Source organism: Poecile atricapillus, chromosome 11 (assembly GCF_030490865.1).
Source record: "Poecile atricapillus isolate bPoeAtr1 chromosome 11, bPoeAtr1.hap1, whole genome shotgun sequence".
Lineage (NCBI taxonomy): Eukaryota > Metazoa > Chordata > Aves > Passeriformes > Paridae > Poecile > Poecile atricapillus.
The window spans coordinates 16,849,657-16,870,803 of NC_081259.1; the positions used below are offsets into that span (position 1 = coordinate 16,849,657).

The 21,147-nt window shown below is 41.3% G+C and overlaps 2 protein-coding genes across 2 annotated transcripts in view; both read left to right on the top strand.

Annotated features, from left to right (window-relative positions):
* Positions 1-13,910, top strand: part of USP3 (ubiquitin specific peptidase 3) — a 42,437-nt gene extending 28,527 nt beyond the window's left edge. The window contains exons 8-16 of the mRNA XM_058847377.1: positions 214-327; positions 5,633-5,779; positions 7,406-7,512; positions 7,727-7,807; positions 8,462-8,580; positions 8,714-8,827; positions 8,948-9,015; positions 9,787-11,839; positions 11,895-13,910. Coding sequence (XP_058703360.1) covers positions 214-327; positions 5,633-5,779; positions 7,406-7,512; positions 7,727-7,807; positions 8,462-8,580; positions 8,714-8,827; positions 8,948-9,015; positions 9,787-9,952 — 916 coding nt within the window. The 3' untranslated portion in view covers positions 9,953-11,839; positions 11,895-13,910. The remainder of the gene's footprint in view (positions 1-213; positions 328-5,632; positions 5,780-7,405; positions 7,513-7,726; positions 7,808-8,461; positions 8,581-8,713; positions 8,828-8,947; positions 9,016-9,786; positions 11,840-11,894) is intronic.
* A 128-nt stretch (positions 13,911-14,038) lies between these two features.
* On the top strand, positions 14,039-19,993 carry FBXL22 (F-box and leucine rich repeat protein 22). Its single transcript, XM_058847384.1, has 2 exons — positions 14,039-15,826; positions 17,717-19,993. Exons 1-2 carry the CDS (start codon positions 15,405-15,407, stop codon positions 18,060-18,062), a joined length of 768 nt encoding a protein of 255 aa, XP_058703367.1. The 5' UTR covers positions 14,039-15,404; the 3' UTR covers positions 18,063-19,993.
* Positions 19,994-21,147: the final 1,154 nt, after the last annotated feature.

The following is a 21,147-nucleotide window of genomic DNA, read 5'->3' on the forward strand; positions in this document are numbered from 1 at the left end:
CCTGAACATCTGAAATGCAATTTTTCTGAAGCTCTGTGTCTTCACCATTATGGGTAGGATTTTGGACATAAAATCTTTGAAGCTACTGGAAAGAATATTTACCCAGTCATTAGTCTTAACCCAGCTAAGTTCTGATACTTGTACCATTGAACAAGTAAACCTCTAAGGGCTGTAACACAAACCCACATTAAACAGCTCTTACTTTCTTTACAGTTCACTTGTGGAAGAATTCAGAAAGACACTCTGTGCTTTATGGCAAGGAAACCAAACTGCATTTAGTCCAGAGTCTTTATTTTATGTTGTTTGGAAAATAATGCCAAATTTTAGGTAAGTTTTTTTTTAAAATAACATTATTCTTGATTGCAACCACATATTGCTGGTGTCCTACTCTAAAATGGGCTGCTTTCACAGGATGCACTCTGTGCAGCTTTCCATATGCTTACAGATGTGCTCTGAAAAGGATCTTTGCTTTGATCAACCGTTTTCTGTTCACCAGTAGTGCTCACTTTTTCCTTCTGCCCTTCTACCACATGTAGCAGTGTCAGAGAGGACAGAGATCTCAAATGAGAAACGGTGGTAGTTGTACCTTGGAGCCAGTGCTCCAGAAGAATGAAGCTATTGACTGGTAGGTAAGTGCCAAGTGCAGGGTGTTGACAGAACCAAGGCTTGGCTGCAATAAGAAAATGAAGTAGTCCAAATTAAAAAATGTATAGCACCTACATGCCTAAATGCAAACATACTGGCTGAAACTTCCTTGATTCTCTCAAAATACAGTAGTCATCAACTGGACATAAGATATAAGGGCTCTAAGAGAAAAATCCTGTGCATAATAAACATTTTGGGCCCATACTGACAAAACAGAAGATAAAGAGGGAAAAAGAAGGTTACCCAAGTATAGTTCCTCTCCAAGGTCTCCCTGTCTTGCCCCCAAACCTCTTTCAAAGGAGGACTGAAACCTGTTAGGATATATTTTCATGAGGGTAAGTTGCTGTTGTAGTTTAACATAGTTTGTTTTTTAGTTGAGGAAAAACTCCATCACCTATGGAAGTAATTCCCTATACAAACCTGAACAGCTTCCTTCTGACCTGACAAAACCAATCATCTGGCTGATTTTAAATATTGACACCATGTTAAACCATTTAAAAAAGCTAAATGCACCTCTGTGAAATCACCACAAACAACATAATCCCATTCAGAAGTGCAGGAAAAGCTGAAATCAACACCGTGAGCCTCTGTGGCCTGTGCCTGGCAGAGATCATGTGACCAACAACAAAAAGCCACTTCCTAATGCAAAGCCCAAATAAAATTAACTCTTTCAGTGCTATAAAATTTCATTTAAAAACAAACCTGCCAGCACCACTTCTCCCAAATAAAAATAAAAGCACATAAAAAGAACAACATAAAGACAGCCAGCATTGATAAAAAAAGTCAGAGCCCAAACAAGAAAAAAATTTAAAACTTCATTAGTCTTAAGCTAAAATTCTCTTATAAAGCTATGATGAATATATAATTAATACATCAGACTATTTTTCCCTATAAGTCATAAAATACATTGGAGAGATGTAGCATTCTAACCACATCCATGAGCAGAAGTACCAATCCTAAAGCCAAGGAGATGTTGAAGTAGCTGTGATTTGCTGAAAAGCTTAAATAGAGAAAAACAAAAGAGATTAAAAACCTTGCCCCAGGGATAGAAGAGGAAGACCTCTGTTTCCCAAAAATAGATGAAGAAAATTTTTGTACTAGAACAGTTCATCTTTAAACTTGTACCCCAGTAAACTGAAATAACCCATGGTAGTATTTGTGAAAAAAACTACCGAACATAGGAGAGATTTCATGACTGTAAATTTCCAGGCAGCTGCTATTTGTGAAAATTAAAACCACAAAAGAACTATTTGTTGTGAAAAAGTCTCCATGACATGGCAAGAAAGACTCCTCTCCCTACATAAACTGAAAAAGATTATTTTAAAAGTAATAACTGACTGAAAATACAAAATTTTGTCTCTTTATGTTGTTAAAGAGAAAAGAGAGTTGGAGGGAGGAGAAGTGTTCTGAAGGTTGATTCTGATTTCTTATTATTTTTCTTTTAGTTCTGTTAATAAAGTTTTCTTTATACCCTTTAAAGTTGAGCCTACTTTGCTCTCTTCCTAATCCTTACCTCACAGCAAAAAATGAATAAATAATTCTAGTGAGTGCACTGGCGTTTGGTCAGGGCTAAACCCACTCCATTAATTGGTGCATTAACCAAAAAACTCAAATAGGCAAACTAAAACCACTACCACATTCTCAGATTGTAACGATGTTCTCTTACCTGTTACATCTCCAGCAGTGCTGAAAAGATGCTGTGAACACATCTGCTCAATAAATAACCCAAACAACACAAATCTGTTTATTCTGTTCTTCACACTGCCAGTTATGTTTCATTTGGTTTATGAGAATCAAGGAAGTTTAATACCAGTAGTTGCAAGTAGTGACCAAAACATTATAGGCAGACATCATCCTTTATGTCTTTGGCCAGTTTCCCTATTCTTGTTAGAGAAAGTGAGGAACATGTTCCTTGAAGTTCCTCAAGCAAGTTGTCAGCACTGTGGATTGTATTACAGCTTTTAAAAGAAAAAGTGCTGTTTGTTCTCCCTCTTCCCTTTTTATTCCCAGTTTTCTGAGAGCATGTCCACAATTAATGGATGAGAGAACTCATAAAATCAAATGGAGAATAGTCAGCTGCTTTTAGCAGATCCCCACTTCCACATGGTCTAGGGAGAAAATTTGAATTTGCTGAGAGCTTAGTTGAACCTTGTAAGAGCTAATGATGGTGAAATTCCAGTTGTGTCTCTTGTGCTCCCTCAGAGATGGGGAGGAGAAGACAGATGGACGGATGTGTGGAAGAAAGATGGAGCAAGCAGTCTGCTAGCAGCACCCCAGCCACTTTGGGGTGTGCTTATGGAGCCTGAAGTGGTGGGGCAGGGGAGGAGCAGCTGGAAATAGGTTCAGGTGTTTCAGTCCAACAAGATTTTGGTTGTTAAATTGGAGGACTGTGAGTGCTGCTCTCCCTGAGGAGGGTTACAGGAGAAGCTGCTGTTGCCCTCCATGCCCCTCTGCCTCACACTGCAGTAGAGAGGAGAGAATGCCATTTGTACTCACTACAGGCACAACTGCAGGGCCTCTGGGCTCTCCTGATGCTGTGCAAGTCCTGCTCCCTGCTTGCTGTTGTGCTGCATGCCAGGGCAGTTCTGCAGCCTCATGCCAAGTTGCAAGATGTGCTTTGCTGATTTACTGCTGTATAAATAGTGTGCTCTATTTTCCTGATAACTGAGCCTCTTTATATCCTATCCTCTTGTCACCGGGAAAGAGTGTTAGGGGTGGGCTTGAATTGAATTGCTTCAGGTGGATGGATATCAGGTTTGTTACACAGACTGTCAGAGTAACTCTGCTTTTTGCTGAAGGGCTTTGACATAATTTATTTAGACAGTGCATTGTCCATACCTTAGTATCCTTTTAGAGATCTGGATCTATAATTATGCTTCTTAACAAATCCAACTAATTTTCTAACTGTAGTCAGCGTACTTAGATGCAAGTATAAATACATGCTCCAGCAGCACAGCCAACAATGTGTAACAATTCCAGAGGTTTATTTGTTGCAGAGCAAGTGTGCCAAGCTCTTTTATGAGGAATTTCATGTAGAAAAGGTGTCTGAAGCAAAGACTGTACATACATTTAATCTTCAGCTGTTTAATGTGGTTGCTTATGTGGTTACTGAAGAAATCTGTATTCAGTAAACGAAGCAAATCCTGTGGTACCTTAGCAACTTTAAAGACATGCACAATTAACATGCAGCTTTGAAGCAGAGTTCAGTTCTACTACTTTGTTTTAACAAATGTACAATTATAATTTGTAACTTTGGGACAATAAGTCCTATTTTTGGCTGTACAGGACTGTGGCCTGCTGAAGCACAGCAGTGTTTCTGTGTGCTGGGTTTTCTGTTGTGAAAGGTAGGCAGTGCTGATCATGTGTCTATATACAGATTCCTCAATTTATTTGAAAGCTGCTGGTTTGAAAGAAAGCATTACTGTAATTCTACAAGGTGAAAATTGAAATTTTTATTCTGTTATCTCTTAGCAGTACTCTCCTAGGACACATCTGTGTTCCTCACTAAGTGCATCAGCCTCACATTGCATATTTCTATATTTCTGTTGCAGTGAGTCTGTTAGCATTTCTCTCCACCTCTGGCTTCTCTGCCATGACTCTTACAGGATTTTCCCTCCCTGAGCACTTGCATTAAAAACCCATTGTATTTCTCTCCCAGCCATTCCTACCTGATAGCTACTGCCAGTACTTAGGTGGGGTAGTGAGGTGGAAAAGGGAAGGCCTAATAAAACAGCTTGTGAGAATGTCCAGGAGGTGGAGGGGAAGCCAGCTCTTGCTGTGTAGGGGTTTCTGTAGCTTAGGCCTACAATGACCTGCACATATTTGTGTTTGTGTTGCACAAAGCTTTCAGTGTTTCACTATGTATCCTGTCCTGCTTTGTCTCAGTGTGCAGCTTAATGGCAAGTGAACAGCAGTTGTTTGTTGAATTTGATGCATGATTTAGCTTAAATAACTTTAAAAGGCATGTTTTACCCTGATGGCTTCTCTGTTCTTTTTGGTAAGGTTTGTTAGTGGTGAAATAATAATGGTGACTGAGCAGCATTGCTGCTGATGCACAGCATGTGAGACTGGAGCCCTGTCCTACTGAATCCAAATGCTCAAAAGATGCTCTGAATACCTCACCATTACCTCACTCTCCTAGAAAATGAGTTATGCAGGGGAGATGTGCAACTCCCAGCTTGGCTGTAGATCTCATTCTAGAAGAAATGGTGCTCTTGTTCTAATTATTTCAGAATTCATATTGATGCTGAAAGATGCATGTGGAAAACAAACCTAGAGACTAAATTCCTGCCTTTGTTGAGGAGGGAACTAAACAGACAAACACTTTTACCTGCCAAAGTGAGTGGGATCAGTGACTGAATGAGAACCACTCAGAAATACTGACACATGAACAATACATTTTGTGGTGTCTTTCTTTTGAATCTCAGCAGGTTTGAGATTATAATATATTGACCCTAATCTGTGGCCGATTCAAAGTAGGGACAAATAGTGCCCTGTCTGAATGAGATTCAGAGGAGTTCTGCTGAGACACAAATCAAACATAGTCAGTGCCAAAGGAGACAGAGAAGCCACTTCTGCCATCCATTGTGTATTTCAGTTTACAGGGACACAGTCCTGAGGTGCCCCTGGCACAGGCAGGGCTGGTGAAGCCAGGTAACAACATGACAGCTCCATTAGGCCCAGTGTGTGAGCACATGGCTGCTGCTCCCTGCTGTTTTCTCTTCCTGTCTGAATTGTATATTCTTAAAGGTCTCTCCATTCTCACAAGAGGCATGTAGAGAGTGTGAGCTGCAAAGGACCAAAATCATTTAATTTGTCAGGACATTGCCGTGCCTTTCCAGAGGCTACTTGGAAAACTTTCTGGTACCAAGTGCCTATGGAAAGTCTACTCAGTATGATTAAACAAACAAAGGGTTTTTTTCCTGTGATTCTGGTGCTTGCTTTGTGTTGCCTCTAAAGCAATTTTGTTGTTTCCTTTTTTCTTAAGGGGATACCAGCAACAGGATGCCCATGAGTTCATGCGTTACCTTTTGGACCATCTACACCTGGAACTCCAGGGTGGCTTCAACGGTGTTCCACGTTCAGTAATCTTGCAAGAAAATTCTAACCTGTCTGCAAGCAACAAATGTTGCATGTAATAAGAAGTGTTTTTTAATTTCTTCAAAGCCTTCATGTCTTTGCATGGGTCTGCATGTGATGGCTCTGAAATTTCAGATTCAGGGTTCCTTGTTTTAAATTTTCTTCAGTGCTTCTAACTTTAGGCAGTGCAAAAATGATGGCCATAGATTTTGATGTTTAAATTGTCAGCAGACCCTCCTGGAGGAGGTCTGAGTAGTGCAGTTAGAGCTTGAAGTCAGCTTTCCTGCAGATGATATCATGTATCACTTGGCAGTTACAGTTAGTGCTTTTTTTTCTGCATAATTTTGATTTTCACACTACTATGTACCTTGAAACAGGTGTAATTTGGGTGTTTCACTCTTTTCTGCACTTCTCAAAGTACTGTTTTTTTCTGACCTCTGTCCTATCTGTGTTTTCTCTCAGATTGAAACTCTCACAAGAGAGAAAACCTTTTATTTGCTTCAGGAAGGAGAGTTGTCAGATCAGCCTGCACACTTGGTTGTTAAGTCCTTGATTCCCTACAGAAAACCTGAGTTTGAGTTTTCCCTTCTATACTGATTAGGACAGAGTATGGAGGCCTGAGATGCAGGGTTTTATAGATGCTTTGTTGGGGAAAGCCTGGAGTTTAGACTGTTCTTTTTATTGCATTTATATTGTGTTGCTGATGCTTAAAAATCCCCCAGAAGAATGTTAAAATGTGTGTAGAATTGACATGTATTTGAAATCTAAACCAATTTTGTTTTGTCAGTGTTTTGGATATCAAAATCCAAGGATAATTTAACCTTTGTTCACCTTTCTACTGTAAATTTGTCTTGAAGGGCTGTTCAAACGAACAGTGAGGTGGGTTAAGCTGGCCTTCTGTTGAGGGCATTTTAATGCTTCCAGTAAAGTAATAAATAGGCTGTCAATGCTCTCTTCTTGGGCATCAGTCCATTTGAGCAGCTATTTCTACCTGCTCAGGGAGCATTCAGATGAGCTGTAAAGATGTAGGTGGAGTGCAGGCAAGGAACACAGGTTTCTGCAAGCCTTAGTGTTGTATAATAACGTAACTTAAAATTTGTGTGTTATTTTTAATTGGACTACGAGAAGCAGGCCTATTACATAATCTGCTAGGAGACTAATAAAAGCTTAGAGAACAATGCTGGTCTTGCACATTGTTTATCATGTCTTGATGCAACTTAAGCTGTTGTTGGCAGTGAAGTGCAGAAATGTGCTCAAAGAAGTCAAAAGCACATTGTAAGAAAGGGTGTAGAGTTAAAACAAAAATAGGCTTGACCTACCTAAGAAGAAAGAATTTTTATTTCAGATAACATCTTAATTACAGGTTTAAAATCCTGGGCCTGTGTGAGCATCAGGTACAGCTCCACTGTAGAAATGCACCCAATTGCACCACAACACTGACACTTTGAGCATCTGCTTGGAGTCCCGTGGTTCAGCCTTTCTTTAGGTCCAGGATAAAGCAGTGTAGGCACCACATGTGTGGATGTGTCCCTGGGCAGCTGCAGTGCCTGGAGCACCCAGTCCCTGTTCCATGTGCTTGGCCTGGTGGCGGGAAGTGTGAACACCAAACGTGGGACACAGGTGCTGTGAATTCAGCTCAGGCTCTCCAGCTGACTGTACTTCTCTGATGTGGTTTGTCTAGAAATGGAGCATCTACTGTTGTCACTGCCATTTTTGGAGGCATTCTTCAAAATGAAGTCAACTGCTTAATATGTGGGACTGAATCTAGAAAGTTTGACCCATTCCTAGGTAAGGTGCTGCCTCTTGTTTTCTAAATACTGTAGAACTATAACAAAAAACTACTACATAAAAAAAATGTGACTTAGAGGTTCTTCTTTAATTTAAGAAAATTAAATCTGAATCTTCATAGACTTAGATGTCAGATAACAGAGTTTCAGCCTAAAAAGACCAGGCATTGTTCTATTCAGACCTAATTTTGTTTTTTAAATCATTGCTTTTCTAGACCTTTCGCTAGATATTCCAAGTCAGTTCAGAAATAAACGTACTAAAAACCAAGAGAGTGGACCAATGTGCACGCTACGAGGTAAGAGTGCCTGGCTAATGAAATCACAGCAGGCCTAAGAGGCTTTCCTTTCTAATCAGAGCATTTCTAATGTAGTTCACTCTTCCCAGCCACTGATCTGCATTGTTGCCAATGAGTGTTTGTCTGTCCACAGAAGTCCTTGTGCCTGTGCCCACAGTGAAGGTTCTGCATTTAAATCACATCAATGCAGTCCAGCAGCTTGGGCAGCAGTGGTATTACTGACCTTGGTTTTTACAGGATGTTATTTTTTACAAATTTGTGAACAGACTTGCTGAAAATCATGAAATACTCAACAAAACCCTGTTCTTGAGTCTGTTCACTTTGTATCTAAAGCCAAACAAGCTTTAAAAGTTGCATATTCTATGTTTGAAAGTCATTGATCTTCGTTTGAAAGCAGTTATGCTGAATGTTGGATGGAATTTTGTTTGGAAGATGGAGATTTTGTTACTTTCTTTCAAACTACTTCTAGCTGCTTTCAGGAACAGGGAAGGTTGCATGTTACAACATGTTATTCTGTTAAAAAATTATTACACAGCTATCCATCCAGCACAGATGGATGTAACTAGAATGGTTGTTGCAGATGAGGGCACCTATATTGCTGTGTTTGTTGTATTTCATGTTACAAAAATCACATGATATATCTGCTTTTTCTAGATTGTCTTCGCAGTTTTACAGACCTGGAAGAACTTGATGAGACAGAGCTGTACATGTGTCACAAATGCAAAAAGAAACAGAAGTCCACCAAAAAATTCTGGATTCAGAAACTACCAAAGGTTTGTGTAAGAAATAACAGTCTGACAAAAAAGAAAATAATGGTTCAACCAAGACCTCTTCCTCCCCATGGTAGTGTCCAGCATTGAGGTCAGCCCCCTCCTCTAACACAGCTTTTGTGACTGTTCCCTGTAGGTGCTATGCTTACACTTGAAACGCTTTCACTGGACAGCTTATCTGAGAAACAAGGTTGATACGTACGTTGAGTTTCCCTTGCGAGGCCTAGACATGAAATGCTACTTGTTAGAGGTAAGAAGACCTACTGATGCCTCCTGCAGGAATTTGTTCCATGACATTATGTCTTTATTACAAATTACAGTGGGTGTTACTGAGATTTGAAGAGTTTTTTGGTTTTTTTTCCTACCACAGCCTGAAAACAGTGGCCCAGAGAGCTGCCTGTATGACCTCGTGGCTGTGGTTGTGCATCATGGCTCAGGGTGAGTACGTGGAGCCAGCCTGTCCTGGCACACACCTTCTCCCACTCAAGTACATGCAGGGTTAATGAAGGGGTTCCTCTCCCTAGGGCACGTATTTTAATTGGGGAAATAAACTGTAGTTTATAAACTGGCAGGGAGCTAAGTTGAGTTAATTTCAACAGATAGAATAGAGCCAGGCTTGTGACTCTGCCTGGCAGCCTTTGATGGTTAATGACTACATGTGTGAGATGAAATGAAAATAATCTAGTGCCTCTACAAATGAAAAGCCCTAAACCAAGAGGAGGAGTTAGGGGGCCTTCCAGAAACGAATGCCTCATTTTGAAATTCTTACTACAAAACAGTACTATTTTTTCCTCTTTTATTCATGTTGGAAGGCACAATTCCATTTATGCTATGCTTGGAACAGCTGCAGCCCAAAGATGTGTATGGTGAGAGATCATCACCACCATCTTTTCTGCTACAGCAGTGAAGGCTCACAGGCACATCCCAGAGCTGGCACAGGGCGTATTTTGAAGTAAAGTTAGTGGGAGTCTTTTAACTTTTCCCAGCCCTGGACAGATCTATAGAGAGTAACAATAGAAGGGATAAGACAAAGTGTTCTTGTTAAACTTTAATTTGGAGAACTTTGAGTCCCACAGCTCAAAAAGAAGCATCCTCTGTGCAGGGCTGTGAGTACCTTCCTCCCTCAGGCTGCTGGCAGTCCCTCAGCTGCAGGAGAAGGTGCCTCAGGGAGGTGTGTCCCTGACTGTTGTCCCTCTGCCTGCCCCACAGTGTTGGCTCTGGCCACTACACAGCGTACGCAGCGCACGAGGGCCGCTGGTTCCACTTCAACGACAGTACTGTAACCCTGACTGACGAGGAGACTGTGGGCAAGGCCAAGGCCTACATCCTCTTCTACGTGGAGCGCCAAGCTAAGCCTGGAGCAGAGAAACTTTAATACCTCCTTTCCATTCTTACTTATCAAGTCCACTGGACAAACATTTCCATTTTTCCATAAATACTTGATCCAAGACTTATTAATTTCATTGTGCACTTTGCAATTTCCTCTTGTGGGTTTTTGTTTTGTTGTGTCAATGGTAGCATTTGACTTACTGAACTTGGACACAAACTAACTTTTTTTTAGTTATACCAGAAAACCTCAGCAGATTTTGATTTGCTGCTTTAGTTGTGATAACTCAGTTTTTATATATATAGTTTCATTAAATAGTTATTTGACTTTTTTATATTAATGTTTTCAGTTCTCACTTTCTAAAGGCACATTTACATCAAAAAACCTGTCCTCCTTACAAGCAAGATAAATGTGCTTTTGATCATGAAGAGCAATACAACGTCGTGCTGTTCTCAGTTCTGTTATGTAGATATGATTTAATCTCTTTAAATCAAGGAGTTGTTTTTGCACATACTATTCTCCCTCGTGCAAGAAACTTAAACAGTGAGTCTGACCAATCATCCTTTGTCTGAAGAAGAGAGGCGATGTGGCATCATTAAATAGACCAGGTAATTGCTGCTATCTTGGTGTGTATTCAGGCTGGTGATTTCCAGGAATCATTGTAAATAAACACTTGGTTCGATTCTATCAGTACTGCAATTTAATTCAAGTACTGCTCAGATATACTCTGGCCCCTACCCTCTGCAAATTTAAAACAATTATCTTAAAATTACCTGTCTAAACAACATTGAGTTTTATGGTTTCTCAACTGAACCTGAATTGCATTAGACATCTCTTGGTTTAGACTGTTATCCTTAAATTTGATCATGAACACTTAGGTGCTTAAAAAATGGGGAGACTTCCTGGCAGTAGAATCCCAAGTAGCACCCCTTTAGTTCCTGGTGGGAATCTGAAGTACAGCCCCAAGGGGGCTGGGGTTTGTGAGAACAGGCACAGGTCTAAATGCAGCTCTGCTCCATGGCTACAGTTCAGTTGGAAGCAGGAGGAGACAGATGGTGTTGCTTTGCATGGAATTGTTCTGTCAGTTCAAATGCAGACTCGAGGGAGGATGCTCAGTCTCTCCCAGCAGAGCCCTCAGAGGGAGGTGCTGAGCCAGGTGTTCTTGTGACTGGAGCAGGCTCAGGGAGCTCCTGCAGCATTCACACACTGGCCCAGGGTGGCATTTTTGTTCAGTCTCTAGATGGACACTGGAGGCACAGTGCATGGTACCTGGCTATGTCATGGAGAAAGACTATGCTAGAAAAACCCAAACCAGTTTTAGCTACACTGCTGATAAGCTGCTGGAAGTCAGCTACTATGATGGGAAAGGCAGACAGGAAAACCAGTACTGAAAAAGCCAGGAATCTGCCAGAAAACCTGAAATTGGTGAAATGTTGCATTTAAGATCTGTTCTACCCATCTATCCTTTCTAGCTGGCTCCCTTGTGCCAAACAAGGAGCTGGTACTCCTGAAAAGTACCAGCAGTTTGAGTCCCACCAAACAGCAGCTCTTAGTTCTGTTAACAGAAAATGCAGTTGTTAACAGTGCAAATGAGTTGCACAAGAACTCCAGCTGAGTCCTATTTTAGTTAATGCTGCTGAAGGACACAGAAAAGGGGCTGGAGTGGAGCCCAGAGCAGTCTGGGGCACAGGGAGTGCACAGCCTTGCCTTGGGATCCTGCTGGCTGCACACACACCAGGGTAAGGACAAATCACAGTCAGGCGTTTGGTACAGGGCCATTCCTGAGAGCTTTGTCACAGCATCTTAAACCAGGAAAGGGAGAAATTGGCTTCATCTGAAACTGCTGAAATAGTTCAGCCTAACTTAATGGGTTTTGAATATGTAAACAGGTTAAGACTATAGAGTAATTTGATATAGTGACATATTTGTAAGGATGTTGTCTTAAGCTGAACAGTAAATAGAACTTCTCATTGCTTTAAACTGTAGATAGTTTGTCACCTTCCTTTCCTTACAGACAGAGCCTTTCTTCTAATCAATGCAAACAGGTTGCTGATAGACAAGAAGAAAACAGGGCAGGTAAAGCATTGTACCACATTCCTGCCCTTCCTGCTGCTCACAGGGAGCTGCACAGATGCCACCTCTAGCTGTGTTTTCTATGCATGCTGCTTGGACTGGATTTCTTTAGAATTTATCTTTGAGAATGCCAAGCTTAAAATACACAACTCTCTCTGGGTCAGCAGCAGTTTAATAACTTACAGTAGTCAGGTGTATGCAGTGTTCTTGCAAAACAGTGATGTAAATGTGCCTTTCTGTATTTTTAGAGATTTAAATTTGTAATCTTCAGCAACATTCACTTATTTTAATCAACTTCTATTTGTCAGCAATTGTTTGGGTCAGAGTTCTGTTCTCACTTGAGCATTTTCTTTCAGTTCCATTTGCTGTGTCCCACGCAGCTCCTGGGCAGTGGTGTCTCCAGCAGGGCCATGTGGGGCCAGCCTGGGAACACGAAGCAATCACAGCAGGCTGTCCTTGCAGCAGGTGCTGCTCAGGACTCAGCCATATGCTTTGCTGGAACAAGTACATTGTAAATCCTTTCCTAATTTAACTCTCTCCCACTGCAAACCCAGATGGACAGTATGAACAGTTTGTTGTGGCAACACAAGTATTTCTCTTCCTGGTGGAGAACTTTGCTTATCCACTGTATTCTATTCAGTGTGGTGTCAAAAAAAAAAACAAAACAAAAAAACCCCTGAGCACTGAACCAATAACATATACTGCACCTGGCCTAGTATTACTTTTTTAACCTAGCTTGTATATCCTATATTTATCTACTAGCTTGTGAGGGGGGGAATATCTCTTTCATTTAAGCCAAATGTTTCTTTTCTACTTACTGCTCATCATAGTACACACTAGCTGGCAAGAATTTTTTTCTTGCTTCAGACTGCTCTGCAAGCAGCAACTGCTCTCTACAGTTCAAAGACTTGCATCTTTTTCACCAAAATGTGTCCAAACAAAGGTTGTCCTTTTGTTAGTTATTGTTTAGCCACATATACAACTGGAGCCAAGATTTATGTCAATCAAAACTGCAAAATGTCCAGCTCCTAAAGGTCAGCAAGAGAGAAGAATTGAAAAGTTTGAGACAGGCAGGGACAGTGGACTTGTATCAAAAGCAGGAGGCCATTTATGAAGATTTTACTAAATCAATGGGAAGTGTAACACGTGGTGTTCAGAAGTTCCCCAGCAATGTTTCATTACTGATGTGTCTGTGTCTTACTGATGAGGTAATGGGCACCTTGACAGCTGATTCCAACGTGCTTTAGGATATTCTCAAGTACTGTAGTGCCATAGTTGTAATTGTTTACCATTAAAATCTTGTGTGTAATTTTCAGTGAGGATTACTGACTGTGCTCATCTTGTGTGTTTCTGGAGCATTTCCAGGATGAATGTGAATTATATCTGATCACACAGTGTGTTTATGGAAAATGTGCCATTAAAATGTCTCCTTTCCTTAGAAAATGAAACTTCTCTTGTCCTTCTACAGGCTTGCAGAACACAATACATTGGTGTATGTCCTCTGAACACAAATGGCAGCATACTGTACCTTGCTCTAGGAAAAATGAAATAAAGCAATTGCAGTGTTCCTACCTCTGTAACACCTCTACCAAACTTAGCACTGAACTCCAAAGAGGACCTGCCATTCCATTTTAAATGCCTTGTCACCCAACTGTTGTTAATTTTTATGTCATATTTTTGTGTGTCCCCTCTGTCTGGCAAGAATCCATCTTTGTCATTCAGCTTTGCTAGATTGTTGATCTGTTGTTAATTTGGGAGGTTTTCTAATTAATATTTTTGGATATAGTATTCCTATAACTCTAAGAAGTCTCAGCTGTTTAAATCTGCTCAAAAATGAAGGTAAGTTTGTGAGAGCTGCAAATGCTCATACAAGAATGAAGAACACCTGCAGGCACACCTCTTAAGCTGCCATTTTCCAGTGAACTGCATTACCTGGTATGTGAAATCTTCTTGTCCCTTTTGTGGCACTGACCAGAGCTGTTTCTGAGGGGGGAGGAGGAACAGCAATCTCCTTTTCATTTCAAAGAAAAGATTAAATGACAAAGGATATAAAAGCAAGAAGACTGGCAATTGTTAAACACAGCTTATTTTATATAGTAGCAAGTTACTAACTAAAGAATGAAGCAGAAAGAATTGCCATTTCTTTGTGTATGCCAGCTGTGTTCAGACACACACATTTATTCAAGCACTTCCTCAAGCTATGAGTGTTGCAGACTACAAATTTCAGATCTTGTTTTTCAGAGTTGAATTTTAAACTGCATTCCTGGGGTAAAAAGGAAGAGGTAAAATTGAGTCCCACTCAACCTTGTCCTGTATTAAAACACTCCTAATTAAAATGCCATAGGTACATAAAGTCTCACAGTTACTATTTGTATGCAGGCCACTTGAAAAACTCCCCCAGTGCTGTTTGCTGAAACTTTTTATGGATTTGTTGAATGAATTTATTCTCTTGTATTAACACCAGGTAGACTAAAAAATACCTTCATCTTAAAAATTTTTGATTCACAAGCAGGAAAGTTAAAGGGAGCCTTATTGCTTTTAATTCCAGCCTGCCCTTGCTGTAGCTTTATTTTTCTTCTAGGAACAACTTTCTGCTACACTTTTTCCAGTTACTGTACAAACAGGTACTTTTACCTGGAAAATGACTTTCCTATCTCCTTTTTGCACCAAAGGGTGGAAAAAAGGTTTCTGTGGTAATGGAACTAAACCTACGAAACTGGAACAGCCAAACTTGTAAACTCAAGCCAATAGAAGACAGCTCTTAATAGCACAAGGCCACAAGGAACTAAACATAGCCTTGCTGTTCCCATGTGTGGCTGCCCCTGTGTCATTGCTTCCCTCCTGCAGAAGGTGGGGACACAGCCAGCTTTGTTTACAGAATCACAGCTCAGCCTCAAATAACTGCGGGCAGGAAACTGCCCCTGCCTCTGGGGCTTGTAAACTGAACTGCAGACTCTGTGTGTGCTTCAAGGCACCCAGAGAATGTTTCAGCTCCTTCTGAAAAACTGTTTATGAAAGTTCCATTATCTGTGTAATAGTCCTTGAACATGAATCAAATGTGCAAACTTGAGAAAAATCAATGAACCAATAGCGAGTAGAAGTGGTGTACACTCTAAAACCAAAGTTACTGCTCAGAAAGCCAAATCTCTGGAATGGGAAACACTCATAAAAATACACCTGGCAACTGCAGCTACAGCCCCACCCCACCCCAGTAACTCAGTACAAAATCTTTGATAAATTTCAGGAGAGTCTACAAGGGGGGAAAAAAAACTCCTTTTAAGGAAGCATTTCATGTCAAGTTGTACATGCCCATTCCATTCCCTTGGACAAAGGAAGCACAAGCTGCATACATGGTTCTTTTCCTTTCCCTGTTCTGAGCTTCTGCACCAGTTGTTAGCCAAAAATAAACCCCATTCCTCAACCATATATGTGCAACAGCCTCCTGGTGAGTGTGAGCCCCCTCCAGCACTGCTGTTTCTCCATGAGGCCAAGAGACTGCCACTGCTGCCGGGCAATGCACATAACCCAGCTCAACCGGGAATGCCTTTTACATCTCTTCTCCTTTCTGGACAAAAACAGTAGGAAAAACCTAGCAAAAACATGTCACAAGTTGCTAGAAGTGTTTCAAGATCCTTTACTGTGGTCTTTATTGAACTTTCATTCTCCAGTGGAACTAAAGAAGGATAATTTTCTCCTGGGACCTGCTTTAAAACACTTATCCATCTGCTGGTATTCAGAGAGAGTCAAGGTGTGTAACATTGAGGACTGGATGAAAAACAGTTTCCAGAAAGACTTCTGTAAGAGGCATGAGAACACTGTCAGTGATTTTTTACTAGACGTTTGCAACAGGTACGTTCTGTGGGTGTGAGTGTGCAGTAACTGCCTTGGGATGAGTGAAGTTGGAGTAATTTCAAATACTCCATAGCCCCTGCCTAAAATGGAGCATGAAGTACATGACTGGTTTGCTTTTGTAACTTTAGTGTAATGTAAGTTCATTTTACAGTGGCAATAGTGTATATTTCATGTGCATTTCCCTTAAGTCTATGTTTTCCTTCTTTTTTCCTAAGAATTATTTATTAATATGGGAAAGTGCACTGCTGCTCTGCTGAACTGCAACATTCTAGCAGTGGCTGGGGGGGTGCCTGGAGCAGAGCCCTGATTTCAAACAGTGAACACACCTCATTACAACCAAGTTCAATTAACGTGTCACTAAGTGTCAGTTTTGGTTCAGTCTAAGAAATAAATATTGCTATTACACTGGAGTTTAAACTCTTAGCTGCAGTGAGAAATGCCACCATGGAAAAACAGCTCTGGGTGCACAGTTTTTCCTTCACAGGCGTGCTGCAGAGCAGTGACAGGAGGAGGCTCACAGGGTAGAGCCAGTCCCACTGTGTGTGTGTAACACCAGGGCTGGCTTGGCTCCCTGCCATGGTGCACCTGTGCCACAGCCAGCCCTCAGCTTTGGAACAACTGAAAAAAGCCAACAAATGATCAGATAGTGACAGGACAGAATGTCTTGGTGAGAGCCAGCAGCAGTGCAATCTCAAAACAAGGACTGAAAAACAGCTTCAAAGCAGGGATTAAATTTCAAGTGCCAGATTTCTGATGTTCTAGAACAATTGATAAAAATCTGGCTTAATTAAGGAGGAATCAGCATACTTGTGCCTAGAAAGTATAACACAAGGTCCTTCCCCTTTTTGCTGCAACCCATTGAAAGCATTCCCAGTCAAAATTCCTAGCACTGTGTACAAAGAAAAATGCAAATTAAATATCCAGCTTTTCTTCCTGAGCTTGAAGTAGTTTTATTCTGTTAGAGCCTTTCTTGACTGTTGCCAGCTTCTTCCTCCAACTGCTCCTAACAAGAAAAGATTAAAAGAAAAAAAAATCTGTCTAGAGGTCTCACAAGGGCAATGTTAACACAGACCTGTGTGTGATGCTCTGTTTAGATAAACAGGTGGATGCTGAACTGCTACTGCCTGGAGAGGGGGCTGAGCCAGGAGCCTGACACAGCACAGCTCCACAGGCTGCTGCACAGGGCCCTGCTCAGCACAGCAGCTGCTCCAGGACAGCTCCTGTACAGCATCAACACCCCACTGGAGACAGGCCTGTCCTGTAATTCCCCAGGCATACTCAAGCAGCAAGAAAGTTTTTTTCATTTGTTGCAACATTGTTTATAACAACACAGTTACCAGTTTCAGTTACTCAAAGGAAAGTTTGAGAGCTGTGTGGGGTTTGAACATCAACACTCTTTAGGAAGCAGCTGGCACCTATTCAGTAAATCCAAGGAGATAAAATGTATCTGTGATTCCTGAAAATGAAGAGTGGGAGTGTCTTACTTGCTCATGCTTAAAACGTCTGCACAGCAGTATCTTCTCTCAATTGTCCTCCACTTCATCCTGAAACAAATCTCTACTGGTTCTCCACTGTCTGTGCCTGGAGAAGCACAGCACCATCCAACTCCTTAAGAAAAAATGGTGCAGCAGCAGCTTCAATAGGCCTCCACATGCCCCTGTGCCAGCTGAACTAGAGATGTTGTTACCAACAGAAAAAGCAAAGGAGGTAAAGCTTTGCCTTTAGTTAAGCTTAATGTTAAGATCTACATGTGTGCTCACCTACTTGTGCCTCCTTGCCCCTCCTGATGAAGAGAAGGCATTCTTCCAGCCTTTGTATTTATTCTATTTGCTTCTGCAAGCTCTGTGATTTATTTCTCCCATCTCACTGTCACCATCCTGCTTTCAGATGTCCAAATCTGCTGTCTCTGACCCTCTCTGGATGTGGCCATGTTACAGATGACTGCATTTTGCAGCTTCTCAAGAACTGCCCACACCTGAAGAGCCTCAAACTGGAGAACTGTGTGCGGATCACTGACCACACCCTGCAGGCAGTGACCCTCCACGGGGCATCACTGCGAACACTCCACGTGGATTTCTGCCGCAACGTAACACAAGCTGGGCTAGAGAGAGTCAGGGAAAAGTGTCCTTCGATAATGCTGAGAGCAGAGAAAAGTGCTAACATGATCCCAGACAGTAAGCCAGAAAAAAAGCTGATGCTTCAAAAAGCATCAAGAAAATTGGTTCAGCTTTAAATGCAGCAAAATAATCAGTGTGGGTATTTTACCTGAGATAGCAATGAACTGTGGCTACTTCCATGGGTTCTGGTCAAGTCCAAACAAATGGTTGTTTTGTAAAGCGTCTGCTGGGAAAAGGCATGCATCTCCCCCTGGATGGGCTTCAGGAAAAAAACATTTGCTCTCTGTTCTTTGAAACTGGAAAACCCTGCATTGCTGACACAAAATGTCAGACCTGCTGAAAACTGCATTGCTGGTACCCTCCTGCTGCAGATGCACCTCAGAAGAGGGAAACAGCAGTGTGTTTATTGAAGCCAAATAATTTGATGGAGTCCATACATTTTATGAACTTTTAAGAAAGTTTAACAGTAGTTTGACATGGTGCAGTAAGCTTGATGGCAAGGTTCACTGACTGCATGGAAGAAACACAGAGTGAACTGAGGCAAAGTGAGTCACACAGGGACCTGAGAAGCCAAACATTAAGAGCCTCCCACTGGATCACAAGGTTCAGACTGGACCCTGCAGTTTCAAAACTCCTTATATAATGGGCAAGGGCATAAAGCCACAGCAGAGAGAGCCTGAGTCACTGTAGGATATTTACACATTTCGGGGCAAGAATGATTAACAAACTTCAGTTAAAGGATATATCCAGTCAGTCATTCCATCCACTAAGGAGGAGAACCACTCCCTGAAAGATCTCCCTAGCAAAAGCAGAGTACTGACCACCAGCACTTCCTCAGTGATTAACAGTGGCAGCTAATTTACCTTTTTTTTTTTATTTAACGAGTAAAGCATGGATTCAAGGCACACAAAACAGTTTGATCCTCTTCATGATGTACTTACATAATATAAGATGCACCAAGTTATTTTTTTAAAGCTGATGTTAAAGGCAGTGCAATATGAACAAGTGGTAGTTCAGAGAACTAACCCACAAGAAAAGACAGTGACTAAGAGCCTGTAGCTAAATTAGGAACACACTGCAGACCAGCTCTATATAAACACCCACTTCTCACTGCAAAGTACAAAACCAGTAGCTATTTTCATCCCAAAGCACAAGGCTGTCCCTTTCCTGCAGACTGCTCTGCTACCTGGAATCAAACTTTTTTTTTTACATGCTTTTGATGCTATGCCACCATCTACAAAATCTGAGACCAAAGAGGACTCCACAGGTCTCAACATAACTAAATACACTTCTCCTTCAGATCCTGGTTAATTGATCCACAGATATCTTTGGTACTCTCTGATTTGGCTGAGCTAAGAAATAAATCACAGCATTACAGCAACTTAGTCAAACAATGCTCAGTTCCAGAGAAATACTTGACCAGTATGAGCATCTGTAAGAAACACTCACCCAGGAAACCAATGATGAAAATAAATTATTGCATCTTCATTACTTAGAGATATTTAACAGCATGACACTGTAAAATTGGTATTTCATTAACTCCTTCTTAAAGTTTAGTTAGGGCCCTTACACACCACAAGGGTAAGGAAGAAAACTGGAGTGGACAAGGAACAACAGCAGTCATCACCCAGCACAAACAACTGCAAAAGGACATTGCTGAGCTGAACTAATTTACTGTGATGTGGAAATAGGGAAGCTGACACAACTCGTACCGTGGATACACAACAGCAGTTCCACACACTGCTGACAAGCCAAAACCAGGTATGAATTTATACAGTCACTGCAGCAAGCAAAGACCTCCTTGTGCCACCAGTTCTCCCAGCACTCTGTGGTGAAAGACACATCTCTGTAGGAGTAACAGGAACGGATTTTCAAGTAGCTACAAGATAGGAAAGCACATTTGCATCTATCTAGATATTACTCAAGTCTTTTTGTCAGTTTTCTACCCGGACTGGGGGGGGTTGGATGTGGCAGAGTATTTTGTGGGGTTTGTAGTTTGTTTTTAAATTTTATTTTATAGAGCTAAAAAGAGTCTTCTCAAACATTCTCCACTTGATTTCTTTGCCTACTTGTTTAACAATGCTCTAATTACTTTGTTCTTCCCCTCCTTGAATGGGGATATTTGTTCATGACACGGTAAAATCTGAACACAATTTTATTGACATGTTTTTTCAGCTTCAATAATGAATTTTCTTACTTCATAATCCAATTTGAAAATTGAGTATAGAAAATGACAGACATTTTACTTAGGGTATTATGGAAGGATGGAAACATGTCTACAGTTTTCTTTAGTTCCAAGCCATTAAAGTTCCATCAAGCACAAACCTTTAATCAACATCCCCTCTGATTTTACTGAAAACTGCCTCCAAAAAGATCTTCATTTTCCAGAAAGTCAACTGCACTGTCCACATAAAACTGCCATTTTTAGACACAGTTCTATTACTTTCTGTGCTGATTGAAACAGGCTGAAAAATCAGTGCCACTAAGACACATCTATGAGGTGTAGAAGGCAATAATACAGGACTTAATACAGCAGTTTCCCCATTCATTTAAATACTGTATTTTTTACCTGTTAAACCTACACATTTAGGCCAAGATGTGACTAAACATCCTCACAACACAGTGATGGGACACCAACATCTCAATCCAATTTGAAACCTAATGCACAATGAAGCAGGAAACCAAGTCTACACAATTTCAGAGCCCTGAGACACTCCTTCCCCCAACTCCTGATCCCCCTCAAACGTTTCCCTGCAGTGTGGTCTTTGATCATTGCTAGGCTTTTGCCTTTTTTCATAGCCAGCAAATAGTCCTAAATGACAGAACTCCACCAGGTAAAACCCAGATTTGCAAATTTTTACAGCTTACCAAGCCCCCCCCTCTGTGCACTGGCAGCATTACAGCTGGACAACCCCTGGACAACCAGGGAATTTCCCAACCAGTCCTTGCTAATGTACAACAGACACATCAGAAAAAACAACAGGAATTTCTACCCTATACTCCAGACTCTGATGGACCAGTCTTGCTCCCGGTGAGGTTACACTAATAAACATTTCCAGCAGCCCTCAGTCACCACAGGATCTTCCCAAGGAGCTGAGGGAGGAAGAGGCTGGGGGAAATGGGAGCAGAGCAGCTCTGATTCCATCTGGGGACAGCCTCTCCCCTTTTCCTCCCCCAGGTACATCCTGCTCTGAACACCAA